General features: G+C 43.0%; 1 protein-coding gene across 1 annotated transcript in view; it reads right to left on the bottom strand.

The window, feature by feature from the left end:
- Positions 1–22,500, bottom strand: part of camk2d2 (calcium/calmodulin-dependent protein kinase (CaM kinase) II delta 2) — a gene marked incomplete at its 5' end in the record, with an annotated part of 46,092 nt that overhangs the window by 12,093 nt on the left and 11,499 nt on the right. Inside the window, 10 exons of the mRNA XM_079758893.1 lie at positions 5,974–6,016; positions 6,268–6,351; positions 6,580–6,702; positions 8,664–8,758; positions 9,366–9,449; positions 9,648–9,750; positions 11,413–11,485; positions 12,636–12,701; positions 15,091–15,145; positions 16,744–16,803. Of these exons, the coding sequence (XP_079615019.1) occupies positions 5,974–6,016; positions 6,268–6,351; positions 6,580–6,702; positions 8,664–8,758; positions 9,366–9,449; positions 9,648–9,750; positions 11,413–11,485; positions 12,636–12,701; positions 15,091–15,145; positions 16,744–16,803 (786 nt within the window). The remainder of the gene's footprint in view (positions 1–5,973; positions 6,017–6,267; positions 6,352–6,579; positions 6,703–8,663; positions 8,759–9,365; positions 9,450–9,647; positions 9,751–11,412; positions 11,486–12,635; positions 12,702–15,090; positions 15,146–16,743; positions 16,804–22,500) is intronic.

Raw genomic sequence — 22,500 nt, 5'->3', positions numbered from 1 at the left:
TGACTGGGTTGTGCAGAGTGCGATCCTGTAGACCCGCTCAATGCCAGAGAGGCACACTGCGGAAAACATGTTCGGCTAACATTTTTCGTTTCCAAATATTTATTTAAAAACGAAAATATCTTTTTTAGTGCGTGTGTGTTAAATTAAATGTTTTTATATCTTAAACAAATTCCGTTGCATTATAGGAGGCGCGCAGCATGAATATCCTAACTAAAAAAAGTTAGTCGGCCAACGCAGACACATTGTCATTTAGTATCTGAGCATACTGTTTGAATATCCATGGTATTAGTGAGATGAAAAGTGGTGAAGTTGTGTTGTTGTTTACATTTTTGTTTTTTTTGTTAGTAACTTCCATCATGCCACGGAGAACTCCCTTTCAGGATGCCACTAATCACATCCTTGCAGGAAGAGACAAGAATTCAATGTTCGAAATCAAATATATTAATCCAGTTAAAGGTGAGTGGTTTTCAGTCTATGACTATTAATTGTACAAACATCAATATAAATTAAAGTTGTTAATAGTATTTAAATAATATCTTAGTTAATAGTTTCTACATAATCCTCTGTCTACATCATTTTGAGTGTCATACACTTAAGGGTTTGAGTGAAATGGACACTGTACCAGTTGATGCCTGTTCATCTTTGCATATTGCTGTTCATTTTTTTAGGTGCACTGTGTCAGCGGTCAAAGTGGCACTTCTTCTGCAAAAGAGGGGATTGGAGAAGTTGGTGGCCAGCACCAGGAGGTGTCATCCCCTGTGTTCTCTACAGACCTTGCCAGTGGTCAGTTACAGTTTTGAGTAAATGTTGTTAACTTCTGGCTATGCATGTCATGCCTGCCATGGGGTTGCAGCATGAAAAATGTGGCGATATCAGGCCATTTTTCTATGTCTTGATGGACATTTTGAGTAGAATATCATCTGTCAGGGATGTGAGTTGAGTATGTTATGCCTATATGTGGTTTTATGACTTGAGGAAAGTCGAGCACTGAATCTCCCTGTGTTCTCTTGTACAGAGACCGAATCAAGATCAGGGTGTCAATCATCCAGAGCTGCGCCAAATGACTCTGCTTGTGAGGTGAGTTTGAATTTACCTGTGTTTTGAAATTGACCAATGGTTAGAAGTACTGTGATGTTCCATGGAACACAATTTTCAGTGTTTTAGTAAACATCTTGCAGCTACAGTGGAAATGTCCTCTATTCAGTATGGATGGTTTTACTAACCATGGTGTCCCCCCAACACTGTTTTTTTTCTGAGTGTGCCATACACTGGGAGTTCAATAATGGAAATGTCTTCTATTCAGTATGGATGGTTTTACTAACCATGGTTTCCTCACAAAACAGTTTTTTTTCTGAGTGTGCCATACACTGGGAGTTCAATAATGGAAATGTCTTCTATTCAGTATGGATGGTTTTACTAACCATGGTGTCCTCACAACACAGTTTTTTTTCTGAGTGTGCCATACACTGGGAGTTCAATAATGCAAGACTTAGAGTTTGATCAAGGATGTCATTAAAAGTCCAAAGGACAGTGTCCTTGCATACCATGAGGTTGTCTGTGTTACAAACTGTCCTCACATAACATGAATATTCCCCTGTCTCACATACAGATATAGAAACTACAGCACTTACTTGTAAAGTGGCTAGTTAAGGAATAGCGTTTTTTTCTCTTTAATACACATTCTTCCTTGTGGCATCAATGTGTACCTATATGGTGCATTGTCAGCTGTTTCCTGCGGCTTGATGCTGAAATTTGTTATGCAGTGACATGCCTCCCTTATCCAAAATGATTGCTAAATCTTGTTAAATATTCTGTCTTTGCACATACTGTATGGAGTATTCCCATCTGTACCAGTTGATGCCTGTTCATCTTTGCATATTGCTGTTCATTTTTTTAGGTGCACTGTGTCAGCGGTCAAAGTGGCACTTCTTCTGCAAAAGAGGGGATTGGAGAAGTTGGTGGCCAGCACCAGGAGGTGTCATCCCCTGTGTTCTCAGCAGACCTTGCCAGTGGTCAGTTACAGTTTTGAGTAAATGTTGTTAACTTCTGGCAATGCATGTCATGCCTGCCATGGGGTTGCAGCATGAAAAATGTGGCGATATCAGGCCATTTTTCTATGTCTTGATGGACATTTTGAGTAGAATATCATCTGTCAGGGATGTGAGTTGAGTATGTTATGCCTATATGTGGTTTTATGACTTGAGGAAAGTCGAGCACTGAATCTCCCTGTGTTCTCTTGTACAGAGACCGAATCAAGATCAGGGTGTCAATCATCCAGAGCTGCGCCAAATGACTCTGCTTGTGAGGTGAGTTTGAATTTACCTGTGTTTTGAAATTGACCAATGGTTAGAAGTACTGTGATGTTCCATGGAACACAATTTTCAGTGTTTTAGTAAACATCTTGCAGCTACAGTGGAAATGTCCTCTATTCAGTATGGATGGTTTTACTAACCATGGTGTCCCCCCAACACTGTTTTTTTTCTGAGTGTGCCATACACTGGGAGTTCAATAATGGAAATGTCTTCTATTCAGTATGGATGGTTTTACTAACCATGGTGTCCTCACAACACAGTTTTTTTTCTGAGTGTGCCATACACTGGGAGTTCAATAATGGAAATGTCTTCTATTCAGTATGGATGGTTTTACTAACCATGGTGTCCTCACAACACAGTTTTTTTTCTGAGTGTGCCATACACTGGGAGTTCAGTAATGGAAATGTCTTCTATTCAGTATGGATGGTTTTACTAACCATGGTGTCCTCACAACACAGTTTTTTTTCTGAGTGTGCCATACACTGGGAGTTCAATAATGCAAGACTTTGAGTTTGATCAAGAATGTCATTCAAGGTCCAAATGACAGTGTCCTTGCATACCTTGAGTTTGTCTGTGTTACAAACATGTGCACAGATTTTTCCAGGGGTTTTCCAGATATTCCAGGGTTAATCAACGATTGTTTTTTTTTTGTCTTTTGTTGTTTTTAGACAATGAAGAAATGTTGGCTTCTGGCACTTTTGGATCGCCTCATCTCTCTGAGACTGCAGCTCAAGGTATAATCTCAATGATGGACCCAACATTTACCGAACATATCGTAATGAGCTGGGATCTGTGGGTTCATTAGAGTGTATTAAAAGTGTTTTAGTCAGGAATTTTCCAGTAGTACGATGGTTAGAAACTTTGTTACAAGCTTACCTTTTTGTCATCTCTCTTCATTGTGACACATATGCTTTGTGGTTAGTATTTTGATGTGTTCAGTAGTTTGCATGATCATTTTAAAACAACAGGGAAGACTTGGCCTGTGTAAAATGTATATAATTTCCTAGTAAAATTATTACTCAAGGTATGGTTGCACACTCAGGCTCTCCTGACTTCACCCGCTTCAACAACTTTGCCATGAGCATAGTTATTATAATATAGAATTGGCTGTCTGCTTGTCATGTGCATGGTGGTAGAATATATTACAGTTTTACATGTATCCCCTCTATGCCCATGATGTTTGATTGGTAGGCAGACAGGCTCTTTAAGCCCATACATTTATACTGTGCAATGTTTTTTTAGATGACCAGGGGAACTCTGCCTGTGTAACTTCTGGTTCACCTGATCTCCCTGACTCAGTTACTCAAGGTATTATTTAAATGCGGTCACTAGGCACACTTGCCAATGTGCAGTCAACACTTACATTATGTTTGGTTAGACATATGTAAGGGATAATGTATAGAACACCAGTCATTATGGGGAATATGAGCCCAGACAGGGCGACACGAAGCGGAGGGGTCTAGCTTCGTCCTGAAAGGGCTCATATTCCCCATTGATTGGTAGGCAGACAGGCTCTTTAAGCCCATACATTTATACTGTGCAATGTTTTTTTAGATGACATGGGGAACTCTGCCTGTGTAACTTCTGGTTCACCTCATCTCCCTAACTCAGTTACTCAAGGTATTATTTAAATGTGGTCACTAGGCGCACTAGGCACACTTGCTAATGTACAGTCAACACACAAATCATATAAAGAAGCTGGGTCTATTTTGTTTTTAACAAGCAGTGTAATGAAATGTCATGTTAATGAAAACAATCCAACTTCATTTTTAGCAGATCTAGTCAATTTATTACCACACATATTTTGTCTACACAAGTTCCAGTTTGTTTGGCAATTTTGAACAGCAACTTCCCTACCTGCAAGTACATCCTTGCAAATACATCTTTTTTATCTTCTAATCTTTTTTTTAATTGTTCAGGTTTCCGTGTTTCATCAAGGCGGTGTACGAAGAGACCATGGTCTGGTGAGGAGATACAAGCCGTGATGAAACATCTGAGGCCTTTTGTTGAAAACGGTGTCACTGCCACCAGTGGGCAGTGCCTGCAGTGCAAGGAAAAGGAACACCCTATCTTGGAGACAAGATCCATTCAAAACATTCGAGATTTTGTACGCAACAGAGGCTTGGCCTTTAAAAGGCATTCAAATGCTAAACGCTAAATGCACTTTTGGATTGCTTGAGCCTTTCTAGGCATGTTTTACAAGTTGGTGTTCTGTGTTCAGAAATGGGTTAGTTCACTTCATTTATTTTGTTCACGGGCAGTTTTTTGTTTGTTTGTTTGTTTTGCTTTGTCCTTTGTTAAGGAAGAGATTCTTGAGGTGACCAAATCAAATATAGTTCAGTGATTCAACAAATGTTGTGTTGTGTGTTAATAATGACAAACATATAATAATTATTATATAATAAATAATTATTTTCAAAATTTATAGCTTAAATGTAGATGAGTTAAGTTAATATTAGTATGGTGTACCTAATAATCCTTTAGGTGAGTGTATACCCTCACTTTGTAATCTGTGATAATATCCCAAAGTAGATAAACATGTTTTTGAAGAGTGGGTTGGTAAGGAGCAAGTGTAGTTAGTTATATTTGGAGAAATGAGATTCCTTTATTCATGTTGATGTTAAAAGTCCAGGTCACTTCTAAAGGTAGATTTTAGGGGCTATGGGCCAGTAAAATGTTATCGTGTTTGATCAGAAAGTGAGAGAAACATGATTGCAGGTTAGCAGTTGGTTCAGGACATAATACTAGGGCGCAAGGATGCAATGATATGTGCTGGTGGGGTTGAGTTCGTCCTAGTGGATGCAAGCACTGTTTTTGTGTTATGCTCCTAGTTGATTTAATGACACTTGGCCCACCGGTAGGTAGACCCCATCAGATAAGAGCCGTGGTGTTATTTGTAAACTTTTGTAACTTGACAGAATTTGATTGGAGGTACTGATGTTTTCTAGAGGAAGAAGTGTAGAATGGAGTGATTGTGCTCCTCATGTACTGTACATCATCTGCAAATGATGTCTCGATGTGATGAGTTATTTACACTTCGTTCAACTTATGTGCCAAATTGTAATGCACAACAGAGGTCAACAAAGAAAACAAAAATGACCTCTTAATATATTCCATATTATTATAATGGTGTGCCTCAGTCACTTTGGTCTTATAAACCATGTGTCCTTTCAAAACAGGTTATACTTGGTGTATGTGTATGGTGACCTGGCCTTACAAACCTTGTGTCCTTTCAAAACAGGTTATACATAGTGTATGTGTATGATGACATCACTGACCTTGTATCCCACACTGTCCTTATAGACCGTGTTACAGAAAAGTCTTTACAAACCACCAGAAAGTCTGAAAAACAGCCATTTCTTATATCTCAGTTATGCAAAGAAAATCTTTTAATTTTAAATCGTGTATAGGTTCGCTGATTTTTTTCATGATTTTTGATATGTTTTTTGTAGCTCTAGCACCACCGGAACCCGGTGTCCTCGCATCCCTATGCCCAGTCTGATTTGAGCAAAAAATCAAAAATTGTCCCTGTAGCCCGACAAACGGGTATGTGTGTGTTTGTGTGTGTGTGTGTGTGTGTGAGAGAGAGAGCTGAAGTAGCTGAAGTAAAAAACACTGGTGTAGGAAGCAGGTCCTGATGACCAGACAAGAAAAGACGTACCTGAGAAATTTCGTGTGACCAACAAAGTTGTCAATATAGCTCCCTGTGATGGGCAGGAAGGAAGAGAGGAAGGGAGGATGGATGGCAGTAAGAAAAGGAAAGGGGGAGAGAGTTGTGGACAACAGATGGGCAGATTAGTAAATTTGTTGGAGTAGAGTATAGAGTATAACGGGGACTCAAGTGATGCCAGTCAAATCTAGCGTTGTCCGGCATGAGAAAAGACAAACCAAGGCTAAAAAGGTCAAACGGCTGAAATAACACAGAGAAAGAAGCTGAATTTCCTAGAAGCCTCACCTTGAGTTTTCTCCGTGCGTTGAACTTCTTCAAGCACTCCACAGTCTCCTGTCTGTGCATCATGGAGGCCACAGTTGAGCGTTGCTGCAGGACAAAGGTGGATATATGAGACTAGACCAATATCCACACTGCTGGACTAAAGCAGAATTCTAACAGTTGCACCCTGCATGCTCGAGTGTGAAACAGGAAGTATGCGGATGTGTGTGTGTGTGTGTGTGTGTGTGTGTGTGTGTGTGTGTGTGTGTGTGTGTGTGTGTGTGTGTGTACGTGTGTGTGTGTGTGTGTGTGCGTGTGTGGTTGATCAACACATACACAGATCCAGGGGTGTTTCAGAGCCTCTGTGGCAGTGATGCGTTTGCTGGGGTTGATGGTCAGCATCTTGTTGATCAGGTCCTTGGCCTCAGGGGTCACTGTGTCCCACTCTGGAGAAGGGAACTGCGGAGAAGCAACATGTCCGACTCATCAACCCACAATCCTCGCTAAGACAATATCAAGGACTGTAAAGCACTCCTGAAGGCGGAGAAGGGAAGCGTGCAAATGGAAGGGAAGCAGTATTGGCGTAGGCGTGTGCTTGTGTTTGTGGTTGTGTGTGTGCATGTGTGTCTGCTTGTGTGTGTGTGTGTGTGTGTGTGTGTGTGTGTGTGTGTGTGTGTGTTTGTTTGTGTGTGTGTGTGTGTGTGTATGTCTTTGTGTGTCAATGTGCGTGTACGGTATGGGCGCATGTGGGCGCATGACTGTTGAACATAAATATATCTGGTCAGATGACTCATAATGTAAACTTAGATCTCTCAGTGTTCTGTCATTTCATTTGCAACGTAGAAAAAAATTAAGGTTTTAATTGTGAACGCAGGTTTAAATGTAAATATTATGCTATATTACTAACATAAATAGTCATTTACTGTATTATATATGTATTATATACCTGGAAAATTAGATGGCTTAACTCACATCCAGAGAAGACTCTCTGGCTCAAGCTCAATTAGCTCATGTTTTGAAATAAATCTTGTTTTTCAAGACTGACAGCAAGACTGCTGGCTACTCCAGGAGAGAGTGGGTAGAGAGAAGGAGAACATGTCCATGAGGGACATAGGCTTCCAGAAACAGGAAGAAGAGATTCAGACCCAGCAGGAACCCTTCCTCTAGAAAGAAGGAGCAAACAAGGAGCATCTGCTGAAAGAACACCTCCTTCAGAAGGGGGAGGGCCTGCTAGAGAAGGAGCATTTGCTGAAGGAGCTGTTCATGGACAAGAAGGTCAAGACCTTGGAGAAAAGTGCCCTAATACTTCAACTAGGACTGGCAGTGAATAGCCTGGCCTTTAATAAAGATGTTGATGTGATGGCTGAAGCTGTGAAGCACAGCGTATATGTTGCGAAGCCCCTTTTACACATAATTCCTGGTAAATTACTGGAATAACCTTTCAGGCACCGCTAGTGAGTTTCACATTCACACATTTGTATTGCACTCTTTCACACATGGCATAGCATTGCCGGAATAGGTGGGCCAAGGGTCGGTAAAGAAGATGTAACACTTATTGATGCCAGCCGCTGTAACACTCACAGACGAGAGGTGTTCCCATATACTTGAACCTGTCCAGTTACCAGCCATTCTTGAAAAAAGAATTGTTGTTGTCTTGTTTGCTTACAAAATAAGCTGTATAGATATTTTTTATCAGATCACCCAACAAGCATAGCCGCATTAAGACAAGCAGTCGCGGGTTCAACCACGTCTCCAGCAGAGTCTTATGATTAGTTTGACATGTGAACGTGTATAACATCAGATGGACTTAACCCTTTACATGCCTCCCGGCAATCTTACTGCTTTAATTTACAACACAGCCATACCGGCAGTGATCTGGTAATGTTGCTAGGTCTTTAGCAGGCAAATTGCTGGTGAGGATTTCCCAAAATATCAATACCAGTTTTCATTCCCAATTGACCCCATGCAGGAAATCTTCTGGAACTTTGCAGCATAAGACGACATGTGTGAACGTCACTTTAGACTTACATTGGTCTGCAGAAAATTGCAGACCAATTGCTTGATTATTGATCATTTACAAATCGCCCTCAGTACCAATAGACATGGGGCAGAGAGAGGGATTCAGAGCTACTTTTAACAGCACACAACACTGAAAACATTAACTAGGACCAACATGCTGTGGGGCTGAACAGGAACATGGGAGAAAGCAGAGGCTGATAACTGACTGCTGTTTACAGATCAGACTACAGTCACATCCGATGCACTGCATGCTGGCTTTTGCATACATTAGTGCTTTGACAGTTCAACCTTGATGCGTTATCGACACTGTCGAGTGTTGAGCGCGAGTGTGTGTGCCTGTGCCTGTGTGTGTGTGTGTTTGCATGTGTTTTGTGCATGTGTGTCTAGGATTACACACTCACATCGTAGGCCCCAGCCTTGATTTGCTGATAGAGACGATGCTGGTCCTCATCCCAGAATGGAGGGTACCCAACCAGCAGGATGTACAAAATGACACCTAGGGTGGGGACATTTTACTGTTTACTATCGAGCATCAACAACAACAACAGCAGACTAATAATTACAATTAGATTCATACCAACACCAACAGTACAACACTCCTGTGAGGTAAATTGTATTGATATAGCCCTCAATCCCAGTTGCAGTCTCAATGGGCTTTGCACCCCATAAATTTATGACACTACCCTAACCATTAACCCCCAAAGAGCAAGAAATAACTCCCTTAATTATCATGGAAGAAGCCTTGACAAGAAAACAAAGAGTGACAGGACATCACAAGAGTGGGGATTCCTCCTTCCAGGGATGGCTAGGGTGCATTGGGTGCCATCTTTTACATTCATAATGGTAGCATTACAAGCAAACATTTGTTGTCAATTACATTGTTAGTGCAAAAGATGTGTGTGTTGTGGTCATGAGGTGCTGGCCAGTAAGTAAGCTGGTAGCCGTCAGTCAAGAGAATAACAAAAGGAAATGTAGTTGTGTATACATTCAAGGAGGAAAGCAGGTCACACGAGACAATAGAGTATAAGCAGTGGGGAGGGGGCGAAGAGGCGGTACCGGTGAAACAGTCGAAGAGACACTGAGAGTGCACAAACGTTATTTACCACAGGCCCACATATCAACGGGCTTTCCATACGGGTCTTTCCTCAGCACCTCCGGGGACAGGTAGCCCGGGGTTCCCGCAAACCCTGGAGGAGAGAAGTACGGAGGAGTGGAGATGAAGGAGGGAGGGGGGCCGGTCAGTTGCTAACCAACTGATTGATCGCTGGTTGGCTCATTGATTTGGATGACTTGATTAAGGGAGTGCGTCACTTGTCAGCCAAATAAATGCCTTTATCTGATTGGAAGGTGGGAGTGGCTGCTTCGGCCAATGGAAGGATACTCACCGAACCAGGCCTGCTGGTCGCCCTGCACCTCGATAGCCAGCCCAAAGTCAGCCAACTTGACCGCCGCCCCCTTCAGCTTACTGGCCAATAGAAGGTTCTCAGGCTGGGGGGGGCGGAGTCAAAAAGGTTAGAGGCAAGAGGACACACGCTCAGGGAACAAGACGCCCAAAGAGACAGATCTAGGATCAGATTAGCCTCACCGAATCCTAATGCAATCATTAGGGGTAAAGGTGCTAAACTGCTCCTAGATCGGTGTCCATAGGGCGCTCTCTTTGTGAGGCAGAAAACGGACGGACACGAGACCAACGGCTTGTGGGACGGATCTTTGGAATACGTCCATGCTGCGTGCTTGCCTCTGCCTCCTCATGGATCTTAAACTCATTGATGGGCTGCAAGACATGGCAGAGTAGTTTAACACGTAAACTAATCCAGCATGTTTACATCCATGACCGGGAGGAGAGTAAGCACAGCATAGGAAGCAGCCAAGAGATAGAAGTATGGGACTAACAGGAGGGAAACCACCACGAGCGACATCGGCCACAGATGGACCAGTCGGGGGGTAGAAACAAAACACAACATACACACAACAGGCTTATAACACAGCGTAACGCATTCGTGAACATAACCAAGCCTGTGGCGCACCGCACACACACACACATGCACAGACACAGACCGACAAAGAGGCACAGGTGCTAGGTCTTAAAGGTCTTTGCTAACCAAAGGCCAGTTAGACAATGCGCCCCTATGAATAAAACATTTCCTAACATTTAGAGACAGCCTCAGACAGCCCGCAAGAAACAGCGCAGGCATAGATTTACACCACAGCAGACACACACCAAATGTTTACATTTTCTCCATTGTGACCGGTTCAAATAGCTCTAGTTTCTGTTGTTACAAACACTACCCTTAATCACAAAATGCTAAAGATGAACCAAATTAAATAAAGCTCCATTAGGGTAACATACCATTTGAGCAATTTGAAAAATACTTTTTAAAGGCAGTAGATTGATCCTTACTATTGCAGAGTATTTCCTTTAAATCAACAGCTTTGAGAGTCATTCTTTTTGGGCACCAGAAAGGAATTTACCGTTGGAATATTCATGGTCCTGTAAAATGCTTCACATTTCAACATCATTTTCACATAAATATGCAAATGCTACCTTTCATGTGTTCACCTCCTGCCTGTTCTTATCCCTGCCAGAGTGGTCATGCAGGCTCAATGCTGCCACACACACACACACACAGACCTCATAGACACACATACACATACAGACACACAAACACACACACACACACACACACACACACACACACACACACACACACACACACACACACACACACACTTAAACCCACACACAGGAACACCTAAGTAACACATACAAAAACAACACACACACACACACAGCCACTCACATGTACCAGATATTAATGGCTGCTGGCATACAAACAAAAAGCCATTGTTAGCTCCCACGGTAAACAAAGATCATTCACCTGAGACTTTTATTCCTCTGTAACTCACACCGTAAATGAACTAAAACTGTCTCTCCTCAGACAACTTGTTTGTGGTTGTGGACAAAATGTCCTCTTTTGGGGGGGTTTTAAATAAAACAACAAAGGCAGCGAACAGCGCTCACGTGTAGGAGCTATTGGCTAAAAGCGCCCACCGCCGGGGGAAACAGATCTCTAGTTGCCATAGGACTGCTCCCCACACAGAGCACCTTGTCACCTGCCATCACTGCCTGGTTGCTATGGACATACAAACCTTCAGGTCTCTGTGGACTATGCCGTTCACATGGCAGTGATGGACACTCTCCAGAATCTGCTGTATGCAATGGCTGCACACGGGGGGGGGGGGGGGAGGGGGGGGGGGGGGATGCAGTGTATAGGGATGAAAAGAGAGAGGAGAAAAAGAAGAAATACTTGATGATGGAGAGGAGCGAATATAGAGTTGTGCAAAGCAAATCAAACGATTAATAAAATATCAAATAAAAAACATTCCATAAAAGTGTATAAGAGTCTTATTAATCCCTGGTAGCTGATGATCTCCTCCTGAAGAGGCTTTATTTAAAAGCATGCATACACAGAAAGGGTGTACGAGAGAGATAAAGAGAGAGGGAGAGGGAGAGAGATAAGCCTTGCACGATACAAACAATGGGCACCAACAAGCTGTCTAACTAGGAACACAGAGCATCTCCTGCATGCTTATTAATCACTCTATATAACTATGTTCCACTTGACGGTTCTTCATTGCCCTCCTTATTATAACCCCATTCCGCCTCTCTCTCTCTCTCTCTCTCTCTCTCTCTCCCTAGTTGAATAACTCTCGCCCTCACACTCGCTCTCTCTTTCTCAATCTGACATTCTCTTTCCTTCTTTCTGTCCCTCTCTCTCACTCTCTCTTTCTCTCTGTTGTTCTCGCTCTCATCTCCTTCTGCTGTTCTCTGTCTCTTCCTCTGTATATCTCTACCTCCTTCCTTCTCTATATCCTATGTCTCAATCTATTATACAACGTCTTCACCTGTCTCTCTCGCCATCCCCCCTCCTCCTTTACCCCTACCCCCATGGGAAGGGAGGTGCTTTGACATAAAGCTGGGAGTATGAGGAAGGCTCTGTATGATTAATAGTATGGACTCAGTGTCATTAATCACTTCTAAAAATAACCACAGCATGTAAGCTGCATCAGCAGCTGCATTTGACCAATAGGGAAACAGGGGCCCAGTTAAAACACATAACAGACCCCCTCCACCACATTGATACTTTATTTATGCTTTGCTTTGCAATTATGTGTGTGTGTGTGTGTGTGTGTGTGTGTGTGTGTGTGTGTGTATGTGTGTGTACTTGTGTGTTTGTGTGCGTGTGTGTGTGTGTGTGTGTCTGTCTGTGTGTGTTTACATGTGTGTGTGTATGTGTGTGTGCGTGCATTGCGTGTGTGCGTGCATGCGCGTGTGTGTCATGAGCGTTTGTGTGTGTGTGTGTGTGTATTACCTTGCATCCGCCTCACTGTAATACTCCCTGGCAACAATGTCCTCAAACAGCTCTCCTCCTGTGACTCTGTGAAGACAAATACTCAAAATGACATCAAGAAGACATTTTATCGTTAGCATTTAACATCCTGTCTTTATCTTACTTTGGTGCTCAAACACCCTTCTATTTTTTCATTCTATTATATATGCTGCATTTACACAAACATATTTTTGATTCAGATTAGATAAGTGTATGTGTGTTTGTGTGCATGAGGGGTGGTGTGTGCATGCATGTATGCGTCTGTCCATCTGTGCCTCTATGAAGGGAACAAAAGGGTCAACACTACGCCTCGTTGCAGACATGAATTCATTAAAGCTTTCATGATGCTGCATTTTAAGCATTTGTATTTGATTGCGCCGTAAAATGTGCCTTTTGAGTGTTTCAATATGACATAGTTGACAGCGTTTTTCCTCAACACTTCAACGGCGTAAAATACACTTTTTTGGATGGCTTTTGGGTGGACTATTTAATGCATTAAAAACCAGGTTAAATAGCACGTTCAATAGCTTCTTCACCCAATCCACGCACACCAAAGTGAGCGCACACCGGCCTATTAATGATCTTTCTATTGCTCACACGGTGCATTCACTACACTACACTATGTAGAGTCTGTATAGCGTATTTTTGTCAAACTCAGCAATACACTGTAGGGTGAACATTATTTTCACTTAGATCACCACTTTTAGTCTGTGTTTACTCTCAGAAAGTAGCGCATGGATTCGTGTTACCGCCTTCTACAACTGTGGTCAATGTATATGTGTTATTGTAGGCATACATCTGGTGTCCTTGATGTTCAGTTTGGCAGTCTTAGCCTGGCATCGCGAGACCAATTCCAGACAAACAGCGATTCGTCTGGAACCTCTCCGTTCACTTTTGATTTTCAAGGGGGCGTCACCAACGGGCCCGGATCAAAATGCCCTGGACCCAATTGGATAGGCCTACAACCAATCAGAGCAACTGTACAGGTGACCCAGCACTGGATGACACATTTCTTTAAAAGACAAAGCAGGCAGAATGGAATCAACACATCGTTCTACGTCAGCGGAAGCCATCTTTATTGTTGTTGAAAATGCCTCATGGCAGTTCTCTGCACCGTCATCATATTGAGGTGTTAGATGAGGCGGTTGTGATTTGTCGGTCTATCACATACCGGGCAGAAATCTTCTTGGATGGGGGGGGGGACCTTATTCGCAGAGCATATGTAACATGAGCTGACGAGATTCGTCTGGCTCCCAGGCTAATCGCCTATTGGTGAAACAATCACACAGAACATTACAAATAATAGATGTAGGCCCACATAACAGACATTCATTTGGTTTGAATAAATACAAGTCCACAAAGAAGCGTACTTTGGATCCTTTTGGCCTTCCAATGTCCATCCGTGCATGCTTGCAAAGTCTGAGCGTGTGTTTGTGTGTGTGTGTGTGTGAGGTTGTGAGTATGTGTGATTGTCTGTGTGTGTGTGTGTGTCTGTGTCTGTGTGTCTGTGTGTGTGTGTGTGAGTATGTGTGTGTGTCTGTGTGTGTGTGGGTGTGTGTGTGTGCGTTGGATGTTGGAGCAGATCTTCCTTTAGGTGTTCTGTGGGGGGAGCCTCGGGCTCTGGGTTAACTCTTCTCCCTCAGCCCCGGCACCGGGGAACATGCAAGTAGGTCAGCGCACGGCCAACACACACACGCACGCACGCACATACGCACGCACGCACGCACGCACACATACACACGCACGCACACACACACACACACACGCACACACAGACACGCGCACACGTATGCACACATGCACGCATGCACACACACCCACACACATGCACACACACACACACACACACTGCATCCTCGTGTTAATCAGCTCCATGTACAGTGTTATACATAAAATGCAGCACTAGAGAACCATAAGCAAGACAGCCAGAGGATAGTGAAGAAGAAAGCTGGCTTTGCAGTCCGTGTGTGGGTTATGAACCGTCCGGCTACATGTGTTGTTAGATGTGATTCTATTGGGGGAATAATAGGATGAAATAAGGTCTGAGTCCTAGCCACTGCTGACGTTAAAACTGGGTGCCAATGTGGGCCTAATATCTGTAACCTAAAATGTAACCCGCTTATCTGTTGCCAGAGTGGAGATTATACAGACATGGTTTCAAACCAGGCAATGCCTGGGAAGAGGGTGTGTGCGTGTATGTGTGTGTGTGTGTGTGTGTGTTTGTGTGTGTATGTGTGTGTGTGTGTGTGTGTGTGCGTGTGTGCGTGTGTGCATTTGCATGGATGCTTGTGTGCATTTGCATGTGCGCTTGTGTGTGCACACAGTTGTCTGTGTGATTGAGTGTGTATGCGTGTGTGTGTGTGTGTGTGTGTGTGTGTGTGTGTGTGTGTGTGTGTGTGTGTGTGTGGGTGTGTGTGTGTGTGGACGCATTACTCACAAATCAAACACCAAATAATGGAATCCCTCTTCTGATATGCTGTCATGTAGTCTTACTGGAATAAGAAAATAAGAGTGAGACAGAGAGACGCACGCACAGGCACACACAGACGAACACGTACGACCAAGGAGATGCAAGGGAACTTCACATATCTCCCAGTGTTCAGCATCTCCTTCATCATAACCGAATGCCACAGTATAAATCAACAGTTCAAAATAATCCTGCCAAAATAGCATTGAATTGAACCATACATTTACAAATCATTTATGAATAACTGCATAATTACAATGACTGATTTGAACAAGATTTATGTTTTGAAAATCGTAACAAGAGAATTGCAAATGGAATGGAATTTTACTTATACACACATATTCACCAGAATACAATTTGTTTCTGCCAATATAAACAACAGAATCATATAGTGATGTCTACTACTTTAAAAAATATATAGTTTTAAAAGGATTAAAACATTTTGTAATGTTGAGTGGTGTAAAGGGGTCACTTATTTTGAACATAAAATGAGAGAGGGACAGAGAGAGGGAGAGAGACAGACAGAACAAGAGAGTCAGATAGAGAGATGGACAGACATATAGAGAGAACAAGTGAGAGGGATAGATAGGCAGAGAGACAGAGGAAGAACAAGAGAGAGGGAGAGAGACTGAGAAAATTAGGTAGAGGGACAGAAAGAGAGGGAGAGAGACAGACAAGAGAACAAGACAGTGAGAAAGAGACGGTCAGACAGACAGACAGAGAGAACAAGAGCAGGGGGAGAGAGGGAGAGAGACAGAGCGAAACAGAGAGAGGGAGAGAGAGAAAAGTAGGGAGAGAACAAGAGAGAGAGAGGGAAGGAGATAGAGAGACCAAGAGAACGAATGTGAGGGAGGGAAAGAGAGAGAGACAGAAAAAGACACAGGGAGACAGAGAAAACAAGAGAGTACAAGAGAGTGAGGGAGGGTGTTCCTCGAGAGGTTTTACTTGAGAAGACTCAACAGGGAGGATGAACAGATAAATCATCATTAGGAGTTTGCATGCACTGGTAAACACATACACTTTCAGAAACATTGGCACACACAGAGATACACAAACAGACACACATACAAACATACATTGTGTACCCTATACTTGCTGCATTATCTTAACTATGAATCTGTGCGGAAATAATCTGAACACTTAAGCATGTGTGCTTGAATGGATGTGTGAGTGTGTGCGTTTGTACAAAGCATACTTGTTCATTCAATGTGTGTGTTGTGTCTGTGATGTGTGTGTAGATTGGCATGTTTTTTGAATTGGCCACATATTAACATATGTCATATATCTGACCCCAAATATCTGAGTCAGTGTTTGCTCATAAATAGAGCACACATTGAATTTCTGTTATATCTCTATACCTCTATATCTCTAGATATTTGTAATATTGCTGTGAGATTGAATACACTTCATCTTCTCCTGTTCCTGTTACAGGAAAGTGTGATTACAAATCAATGCATCTGGCTGCTGGATCAAGGCATTTAAATGACCGAAGACGTAGTAACAGTGACTTCTTAATGCTAAACCTAAATACAGTCACATGATCACCATCAAGGTAAGTCTTGTGACGATGTTAATGCTGGCAACGTCAATAAGAAGGTTCTGTGAGAGAGCTGCGGAGCTTACCAATGTTGGGGTGTTTGAGTAAACGGCAAATCCTTGCCTCTCTCTCCAACTTCTGATGATCTGAGGGGGACACAAGGAATAGGATAATGAGGGGTTAGTTGAAATACAGCCTCTGTGTGTGACCTGAAACGCCCATATGCATGTGACATATATACAGTCAGGGTTGGTGAATAACCAAAGCATTGTGCGAAGAGAGCTTAAGCTAGCAGCCAATAGGTTGAAAAGACAGATATTCACCAACAGTCTGCTTTTATATCCTAAAACAATTGAATCTTGTAATTTTCCCCTAATGTTCAACAGAGGCATGTTTGATCTGATTGTGTATGACTTTACTGGATGGTAGATATGGATAAGCTAAGGCATAACAAGATTGTCGCTTGAATGGTACCCTCTCTTGAAATTAGGTCATAGGGATAGAAGAAATAGCATATCCGCAATGCATGGCAGATATTGGGTAAAATCATGACAAATAACGTAACTGAATAAAATTGAATAAAAATATCGGGGAAATTATAGACTGAGGAATAATGCCATTATGAAACCATGACAACAAATAAGCCAGGAAGAAAGATGAAACAGGAGAATTGACTCTACGGCCCTCTCAACATCAAACACAAGTCCACTTATTCGTCCTTTAACATCCACTCCTTGTACTACTGTTGTTATGAATATAGTCAGCAAAGCACTTACATTGTTAGAAAGTTAAAACAAGGGTAATTATTTTTAACATGAGACGTGAGATCATTTGATTTAGCTGATTCATTGTCTCACATACTGGAAAGTATTTACTAAACTTTGTATATGAGTATGTTGAAAATAATATATAACTAAAATATGTTTAACATATTGAAGATAAGATAAGATGTAATTTATTCATCCCAGAGAGAACATTCAGGGTGTAATAAAGAAAGTCATTATAAGTGTTGCTGTTGCAACTACCATGACAAAATAAAAGCATGTCTGCCTACAGCGTTGCGGTTGAAAGGGTGATATTAACGGGGACTCTTAAATATGCAGCTAGTTATCAGTGTCACGTTTGGCCGTTGGAGGCGGAACATGGCCCGCTGGGTCCAGGTGCAAACAGCATGGTTGGGCCATCTTTCAACAGCACACTCTCTCTGATTGTATATGCACGGCACACAGCACAAAGAGGCACTACTATGACTACTGGTGTTCTCTACCTTTGGCGTTTTTCATAATTTTCCAAAGATACATAAAAACATACCAAAAGCAAAAAAACATCTCTAGTGTGTGACACAAATGTTTAAGTGTAATGTATTCATAGAGTGGATTTTGCCAACCAAAGCAACTGTACAGCTCTGTGACTGGATTTAGCCTTCTGTCCTCTTTTGGACAGCCATGGAAGTCTATGCCACTTTATATGAAGTGCCTTTTTAACAGAGTTGACTCATGAGCCTTGCCTCATTGATCGTTTCACTGTTTCATGGAGATCTTGGCAATTAAGAAGATATAGTTTGATCCTATACTTAATCATACCGCATGTACACACCACTTGTTTCTCGGCCCTAAGAGGGGACTGAAACCCTTGAGTTAAAGGTACGCAATCCCAGCACTTCCTAGAACCCTCTCCCCCAAACCCCCTGTTCCTCCGGCATGGGCTAGCATTAATTAGGTTTGGTTTTTATGGGATTTGTGGCATTTTTGTGGCAAACACAACAACAGTTGTGTTTGCCAACCTAAGGGCAACATAATATCCAATAAAAGGAGGGCAATAAGAGAGAGACATTTGATATGCATTGTATGCTGCAAAAAAATGAGAATGACGAGAAATCCTTGCCCCTTCAAAGTCATGTTGTTCCGTACCCGAGCACACTTGCCTATCTACACGGTCCGATACAGTAGGTGACGGTATGCCCTTAGTTGGGATGCGATCTGCCAACAAACACAAAGAAGAAGAAAAAGAGCACACTTTTCATTTTTTTATGTTGTCACTCCAGTGTACAAAGTGTGGCAATCGCAAAGATCCCAAACCAATACAATGGAGACCTTCGCACTATTCATACTATTATTGATATTTCAAAAATTATGCCTTCCTTCTTCATCAGCTATGGCAGTTCAGAGGTTGAGAAAGGTACGTGCTACGTGCATGCGCAGATATGCATTGTTTAGGTACAGTTCGTATTGACACTTGATGCAAACCGTTACCGAGTACACATGACCGGTACTCAAGACCACCTTGTCAGGGGGACTCGGACATGGTTCACTGATCCATGCTTGAGTACTGTACATGGTGTTCAAGCTTGTTCAAACAAGTCCGACTTTTGGGTCAAGTGTACTCGAATCCAGGCCCGGGTCCCTGATGTTGAAGCACCCTAAAAGGGATTTCGCCTCTGCCATCTGCCCCCTCCCCCTCTGCCCCCTCCCCCTCTCCCCCCCCCCCGCCGGACCTGACTTTAAAATTCCAAGTGACTGATGGGCCTGTGCGACGGAAGGGAAACATGTCAACTGAGTCAAATGAGTGACTCAGCGCCAAACAGAGATAAGCCCTTCAGCGATGCTTCCAGACGGAGAGAACAGAGAGAGGAAATGGAGAGCAATGCATGGGAGATGAAAGCCAGCTAAGCAAAAGGAAAGTGGAGTCTGTTTTCAGCTTAAATCGGGGGGGGGTTAGGTTTTGTTGCCGCTTCCTCCTCTGTTGTAACTTGTTGACATTTTAGTAAGTGTAGTAGTATTCTGACCCAACCAGGAACAAGGCCTCCAGGCATTCCACCCCAGACAGCAAGTACTGAAGTGGGTGTTCACATATTTGAATATGTGTTAGCATGTAGTTATTTACATGATCCAACTTCTCTGAAAAAATGTAAATAGAGAAATCTCTTCTTCACCGTGTACTAAGTAAAAATAAATAATGCAAGAAAGATACTGCAAGTACATGCACCGGTGTATGAGTGCTGCGTTGTGCATATGCATATGCACTATGCATTGTGGGTAGTCAGACTGCACAAGCTTAGAAACAGAGATTCAAACAGACAGATGGGGAGTTGGACCCCTGCTGAGCACAACTATGATGTTGCACCATGGCGCCCCGGCGGCTAAGCTAGCCCTAGAGGTATGGAGGCCCTGGCTGCAGTGGTTTATCCACCCCTTCATAATATGGACAAACCACAAAAACTTGGTGTGCAGCTAGTACGCCACATTTTTTCAACTCTCTCCAGGACAGATGGGCACTGTTCTTCACACACCTTGAGGAGTGCTTCAGTTTGCATACTGCCCTGGATCAAAGAAACTCAAAGCTGACACCCTATCCCGACAGTTTGATACCTCAGAGGAGGAACATAGCCATTATCGCCGTTTCTCAGCGCTGCATTCCCCGGGTATTGAGACATTGGTAAGGGAAGCCCCTCACCATGACTCCCATGGGCTCACTCATCCCTGCCTTACCATTAATCCTGGAGCCTCGGAAATACTACCATTCCAGAGGAGGTAGCTCTGGCCAATGCAAACACCCATGCCTGTCCCAAGTACGACCAGAACAAGACCTTGACATAATCCCCTATGGGCACATCCATCCCCTACCCATACAGCCCCTGTACTATAAGGATTTCTCTAGTTTTAATTGTGCTCGCCCCCTTCCGTAGGACTTAACGCTATTCTAATTGAAAGCCACAGACTTCCTGCCCCTCCCCAAGCTCCCATCAGCCCAAGGAATAGCCTGGCCTATGGTCCAGCACATCTTCTGATTCCATCGCCTAGCTCAAGACAGAGCTCAAGATCACCTCCTGGTTCAGGGAGGTGTTTTGTACCGCCATTGTGGCCTCTGTCAGCCTATCCTGAGGCCTCAATCCACAGCGTGTCATCTTCAACCAGAGAGTTGTGTTGAGGTGACCTGGGTCAGGTTTCCCTTCTCCTTGAGCCCTCACCTCCCCTGAGGATGGACCGTGATGGACCGTTAGGAGCCATTCATCAGAGGGGCAGTCCTGTCATGGTAACTGTTCCCTCACGCCTAGCTTCCACTACGAGTCCTCCTGTCTCCGGCACTCATTGGTCATGTCAATCATGTGTTGATTAGTAATGCCCCTCAGCTGTTTAGAGCCTATCTAGTTCTCCCAGTTCCTTTGTTCTGTGCTCTGTGTTTGATTGATCGCGCCTTGTGTAATCCACAAGCCAGCACTGGCCTGGTTTGCTCTAGTGTTTATTAGAAGTATTTATTTTTTCTAGGAATTAGTTAGGGTTTTTATTACTTCGCCCTCTTTGTCTTGTTTGTAGGATAATATTAATTAGAAATTGGTAGTTTAAACCTTTTGATCCTCTTTGGTCCTTCACTGTGCTTAGGTCTACACCCTCTGCCATTACTGACCCTGCTATGGTTTCAATCACAGCAGCCCCCCTGGATATGTGCGCATACATGTTTTGTGCCTCTTAGTTTTTTAACTAATGAAATGCATCATTTTGCATTTGATCAGGTTCAAAGCATATACATTTTCTTATTTCTCTTTTCCTTTTCAATAAAATTGTTTCCATATCTGCCCTCCTCTACAAAATATAAACACACACATACACACTTCCCCATCGTCCATTCGCTGTTCACGGTCTCTCGTCTCTTTCAACCCTGTTCCTTCCTACACCTACTCTCTCCCTCCACAGGTATCCACCCCTCCCAGCCCACTGGACATCTGTTGTCTAGCAACTCCTGCACCAATCACAGATCCAGGCCTCGCCTCTCCTCTGCAGTGGAACCAGCCTTGCATGCAAATGTCCACCACTGACGAATCGAGCACTACCAGCACACACACACAAACACACACACACACACACACACACACACACACACACACACACACACACACACACACACACACACACACACACACACACACACACACACACACACACAAGCCAGCTCTAGACACCTACAGACGTGGATGGCTACAGGTTACTAACACTCAGAAGATTACACGATTCAGATCATACCGTGAGCTTTAAATAAATGACCAGATTGGCCTGTTGAGTTGTCTAAATATATGGAATCCTTAAAAGAAGCCTAAATATAGACCATGGCATATTAGTAATATATTTATAATGCTGAACATTCCTTTTGACCAAACCATTTATTTTAATGACAATAGTTTAATAATAGTATAGTTAGTATACAATACAATATACAATAGTATACTTCTGACAAGTGTACTTATCGTAGCTAAATGCCCTAAATGTAAATGTAGCATTCCAGATGAAATTGATTGTCACCATGTTTCTGTTTGGGCGAACTCCTACATTGCTTTCCATTGGACCACAGTCATCTGGCAATTATAATACTTCTGCTGTACAAAAATCTGCTCCACCTTTCAAGTTGAAGAGTGTCAACAATAGGCCGTAACCAGCCGAGCATATTACTTCACGACTCCTCTGTGTGTGGGTATGTGCGTGTGTGGGTGTGTGCATGCGTTTGTGGGCCTTTGGTGTGTGTTTACTGTGCATCAGTGTTCTGTATTTGTTTCTATGGAAGTGAAAGGTTCTCTAAGCCTGAGCCTCCCCATCCTGTCCGATGGGAGTTTTAGGCTTACGTGGTTTAAACTGAGTAAGCCAATGTCTGCATATTCTCTTAATCTGAAACCAACTTGACTGTCCAGACAAATTTACATTGATGCCAGTCAGCCTCTGCATGTTACGCCTGCCGGGCCTGTGTTCACCAGCTCTCCGCTGATGGTCTGACTGTTGGTCTGCAATAGTTTAAGGTTTTATATTTTCCTGGATTCATAAACCTGTTTTTTTGTCACTTCCTTCGACAAGATATAT

Source organism: Pollachius pollachius, assembly GCF_949987615.1.
Source record: "Pollachius pollachius genome assembly, chromosome: 2".
Classification (NCBI taxonomy): domain Eukaryota; kingdom Metazoa; phylum Chordata; class Actinopteri; order Gadiformes; family Gadidae; genus Pollachius; species Pollachius pollachius.
The sequence above is the reverse complement of the archived record's forward strand: the minus strand, read 5'-3'. Positions and strand labels throughout refer to the sequence as shown.